This window comes from Hermetia illucens, chromosome 5, assembly GCF_905115235.1.
Source record: "Hermetia illucens chromosome 5, iHerIll2.2.curated.20191125, whole genome shotgun sequence".
In the NCBI taxonomy this organism is placed as follows: Eukaryota; Metazoa; Arthropoda; class Insecta; order Diptera; family Stratiomyidae; genus Hermetia; species Hermetia illucens.
In genome coordinates, this window is record NC_051853.1 from 37,866,678 (window position 1) to 37,872,092 (window position 5,415).

Here is a 5,415-nt window from a genome sequence, read left to right on the forward strand (position 1 = left end):
CGAGATGGGGTTCTATAGCGGCGCATTATGACGTTCTCCCAAAAATATTATTCTTTATTGTCTTTCACTAAAGCAGAATCCACAGGACCCGTTCGTTAGATATTTTATACTTTACGTAAAAATTCCTACTTGTAGTCAAGACTATCTTGTATAAATAGTCAATTAACCATTTCGTTCGCTATCAGTCTGACTTGGAAATATTAACTGTCGACATGAGGGTAGTGTTTTTGTGTTTTTTGACACTCCTGGTGGCCACTGGTACCGCGAGTGGCAGAGGCCAGTACCAAGGAGCACTCATCGAGACTCCAACCAACTGGAAATGGAGTGCATCATATTCCTCCCCGCTGCAGATCTCCTACAGTAGTAGTGCATATCCTGCAAGCAAAGCAGTCACTGGAAGTGGTAGTGCATCGTCCCAGAATGGTGCCGTATCTTATATGGGATACGGACACGGGTCGAGTTGGAACAATGCTGCAAGTGGATTCGATTCAACGCTTTACAACGGTGGGAAATGGAGTAGTTCGGATGGTATCTACAGTGGATATGGGTCCGGAGGCTTAGACTATTATTGGAACTGGCGAAAAAGTGGATTTGTTACAGCCAAGCACAAGCCATCATCCTACTCTGGAGGTTACGCAGTATCTAGTGTTGGTTCAAACACAAATGGGCAAGCAGGAAGTGGTTTTGGAGCCGGTGGACTAACTGGTGGTGACTTAACCGGGTCCGGACTAGGAGCAGGAAGATTAGGGACCACAGTCTTGGGTATTGGGGTTGGAAGAGGATATAGCACCGCTGGAGGTTTCGGACTTGGATCTGGGAAAGGACACAGCACCGTTGCCGAGTCCGGACTAGGCGCAAGAGGATCCACAGGTGAACTAGGAAACGCAGGATTCAGTGTGGGAGCTGGAAAAGGATATAGCACAGTTGGAGGTTTCGGACTTGGAACTGGGAAAGGGCACAGCACAATTACTGGAAACATTTTTGGATTTGGCAGCGGCAAATATGGTACCAGCGGATCATACGGTCTTTACGGACGTGGCTCAGGTTGGAGCACAGGCTCCATGTTCGCTCCAGCCGGAGTTAAACCAATGTATGGTAGCGGCACTTTGATTTCCGGATCAACTCAAGGTAGCCAACCTACCATCCCAAGCATATCCAGTCTATATACTGATAGCAAATGGAGTAATCGAGGAGTATATTCAGGCTACGGAGGTGGACTCGACTTCTATTGGAAATGGCGTAAGAATGGATTCCACGGTGAAGGATCTCCGACCGGAACTTCCAGTGGTTACATTTCTGGTTCTTCATCTGGCTCTGGGTTGGGAACAGGAATTACTTTGGGTTCCAGTTTTGGAAAAGGAAGTGGAGCTGGTATTGGAAGTGGAATTGGATTTGGAGGAGAATCTGGATTTGGAAATGGAATCGGGTTTGGAAGTGAATCCGGATTTGGAAGTGGTTCTGGATTTGGAAGTGGTTCTGGATTTGGAAGTGGACCCGGACTAGATAGTGGAACTGGATTTAAAAGTGGAACCAAATATGGAGGCGGGGGAAGATTGGGAAGCGTAGTCGCATCTGGAAGTGGAGTCGCTATTGGAACTGCGTCCGGATTCAAAAGTGGGGCTGAATTTGGTGGTATACCAAAAGCCGGTGCCCCAGCAGGCGCTTCACTTGGACCTGGATTAGGGAACGGATCACACGTTTATTCAAAATTGAATGCAGCAAGTACACCAGCAACAGGATCTAACTTTTTCAATGTATATGGTACAAAATTGAGTGGTGCCACTATACCAGCGGTAGTTGCCGAAGGACATGGAACCCATATAACGGGAAAATACCAAAGTCGCCCTTCTACCATCTCCGGCATGTTCCCCATGTACAGTCAAAGTAAGTGGACAGCAGACAATAGTGGACGTAAAACTGGATACTATACTGGCTATGCTCAAGGTAATCAGCCCGGAAATATGGCCACTTTGACCGGATCCAAGTTTTCTGCAACTCAAATTGGATCTACTCAATTTAGCCCTGCCGCGTTTCCGAGCACATCAGGGGTTATTGGTAGCCCTGGATTCTCTTCCAACCTTTACAGCGGTACAAAATGGAACACGGGTGGAGTATATTCTGGATATGGAGATGGCCTCGAGTCATACTGGAGATGGCGTAAAAATGGTTTCCACGGAGCCGATGCTGCTCCTTCAGGCTCTTACACTGGATTTAGTACAACCTACAGCAGCAAATATAGTGGTTCCGGTGGAAGCGGTACAGCAGGAAGTGGATTAGAAAGTAGCGATAAATTGGGTGCAAGCATTTATACAGCAAACAAGCCTTTCGGCAGTGCTGGAGGTTCAGCGTTAGCCGGATCCGGATATTTGGTTGGTGGAAGCGGTTCTGGATTTGGAAGTAGGCCCGGACTTGATAGTGGAACTGGATTTAAAAGCGGAACCAAATATGGAAGCGGTGGAGGATTGGGAAGCGTAGTCGCATCTGGAAGTGGAGTCGCTATTGGAACTGCGTCCGGATTCAAAAGTGGGGCTGGATTTGGTGGTGTACCAAAAGCCGGTGCCCCAGCAGGCGCTTCACTTGGACCTGAATTAGGGATCGGACCACACGTTTATTCAAAATTGAATGCAGCAAGTTCACCAGCAACAGGATCTAACTTTTTCAATGTATATGGTACAAAATTGAGTGGTGCCACTATACCAGCGGTAGTTGCCGAAGGACATGGAACCCATATAACGGGAAAATACCAAAGTCGCCCTTCTACCATCTCCGGCATGTTCCCCATGTACAGTCAAAGTAAGTGGACAGCAGACAATAGTGGACGTAAAACTGGATACTATACTGGCTATGCTCAAGGTAATCAGCCCGGAAATATGGCCACTTTGACCGGATCCAAGTTTTCTGCAACTCAAATTGGATCTACTCAATTTAGCCCTGCCGCGTTTCCGAGCACATCAGGGGTTATTGGTAGCCCTGGATTCTCTTCCAACCTTTACAGCGGTGCAAAATGGAACACCGGTGGAGTATTTTCTGGATATGGAGATGGCCTCGAGTCATACTGGAGATGGCGTAAAAATGGTTTCCACGGAGCCGATGCTGCTCCTTCAGGCTCTTACACTGGATTTAGTACAACCTACAGCAGCAAATATAGTGGTTCCGGTGGAAGCGGTACAGCAGGAAGTGGATTAGAAAGTAGCGGTAAATTGGGTGCAAGCATTTATACAGCAAACAAGCCTTTCGGCAGTGCTGGAGGTTCAGGGTTAGCCGGATCCGGATATTTGGTTGGTGGAAGCGGTTCTGGATTTGGAAGTAGGCCCGGACTTGATAGTGGAACTGGATTTAAAAGCGGAACCAAATATGGAAGCGGTGGAGGATTGGGAAGCGTAGTCGCATCTGGAAGTGGAGTCGCTATTGGAACTGCGTCCGGATTCAAAAGTGGGGCTGGATTTGGTGGTGTACCAAAAGCCGGTGCCCCAGCAGGCGCTTCACTTGGACCTGAATTAGGGATCGGACCACACGTTTATTCAAAATTGAATGCAGCAAGTTCACCAGCAACAGGATCTAACTTTTTCAATGTATATGGTACAAAATTGAGTGGTGCCACTATACCAGCGGTAGTTGCCGAAGGACATGGAACCCATATAACGGGAAAATACCAAAGTCGCCCTTCTACCATCTCCGGCATGTTCCCCATGTACAGTCAAAGTAAGTGGACAGCAGACAATAGTGGACGTAAAACTGGATACTATACTGGCTATGCTCAAGGTAATCAGCCCGGAAATATGGCCACTTTGACCGGATCCAAGTTTTCTGCAACTCAAATTGGATCTACTCAATTTAGCCCTGCCGCGTTTCCGAGCACATCAGGGGTTATTGGTAGCCCTGGATTCTCTTCCAACCTTTACAGCGGTACAAAATGGAACACCGGTGGAGTATATTCTGGATATGGAGATGGCCTCGATTCATACTGGAGATGGCGTAAAAATGGTTTCCACGGAGCCGATGCTGCTCCTTCAGGCTCTTACACTGGATTTAGTACAACCTACAGCAGCAAATATAGTGGTTCCGGTGGAAGCGGTACAGCAGGAAGTGGATTAGAAAGTGGCGGTAAATTGGGTGCAATCATCTATACTGCAAACAAACCTTTCGGTAGCACTTCCGGATCCGGATATGGACAAATTTCAAACCGTCCTGCAGGTAGTAGAATTTCTGTAGGTGAACTTTCTGGAAATAAGCCTTTTGGTAGCGGGGTCATCGTTGGTGGACTACCTGGAGGCGGAAGTGCGCACATCGGAAGCGGACCTTCATCTGGAAGTCTAATGTATAGCCAAAGTAAATGGAATGCTGGTGGTGGATATCAAGCCGGATATGGTCAAGGCAGTGGGTCCAAATATTATCCATCGAGTTATAAACAAGGATACACTGCCACTCTAACCTCATTCAAACCAGGATATTCCGGATCTAAATTCTCCTCAATACAAGCAGGTTCAAGTAATTTTAGCCCAGCTATATTCCCAAGTACTATGGGAACCGTTGGTAGTGCAGGTTTCTCTTCAAATCTTTATAATGATCCCAAGTGGAGTAGTAGCGGTGTATATTCGGGATACGGCAGTGGTCTTGAGTCGTACTGGGCATGGCGTAGAAATGGCTTCCATGGATCTGTAGGAGCTCCTTCCACTTTCTATTCAGGCTACAAAGGAGGATCGCATGGCAGCGGAACAGGAAGTCGGTTGTCCGGAAATGGACTAATAGGATTTGTTTTGGGTGCCGGCGGATTAGCTGGTAGTGGATTAACCGGTGCTGGATTAGGTGCCAGTGGACTTATCAGTGGCGTAGCTGGAATTTACCCATCGAAACAGATAGTAAGTAGTGGATCATCGTCACCTTCGTTAGGACTTGGTCTAGGTGCAAGCGGAGTAGCTGGCGGTGGATTGATAGGGAGTGGATTGGCTGGAAGTGGATTAACTAGTGGTGGATTAGTCGGAGGTGGTGGAGTAGCCGGAATTTACTTCTCGAAACAAACAGCAGGCAGTGGATCATATAATCCACTTTTGTCAGGATCTAGATCAACACTCAATACACCAAAATGTACATGTACGCTATGAATAAATTTTCTGAAATATTTCAGTGCTTTTGTCCTGCATTTTGCAAATCCAAACTATGTGCCCGTAGGCCCACCACTTAAGGCTGCGCCTTAAAACTGCCCTCGTCTTATCCTGGAAATCATAGAGCCGGTCTATTTTACCGCAATGAAGAAGTTGCCTCGCTGGCCTCTCAAGGACGTACAGTACCAATTTTTGTCCTCTGGACCAGCGAATCCAGATCTCCTATTTTTAGAGCTGGAAAGCATTGTTTTCGTGCCTAGAATGCCCTAAATCATGTCGCCAAATATATTCATCCTGCCAGTGTTCCATCCAA

General features: G+C 47.2%; 1 protein-coding gene across 1 annotated transcript; it reads left to right on the forward strand.

Annotated features, from left to right (window-relative positions):
* Positions 1-212: 212 nt before the first annotated feature.
* On the forward strand, positions 213-5,102 carry LOC119657059 (fibroin heavy chain-like). Its single transcript, XM_038063813.1, has one exon. The coding sequence runs from the start codon at positions 213-215 to the stop codon at positions 5,100-5,102; it is 4,890 nt and encodes a 1,629-aa protein (XP_037919741.1).
* Positions 5,103-5,415: the final 313 nt, after the last annotated feature.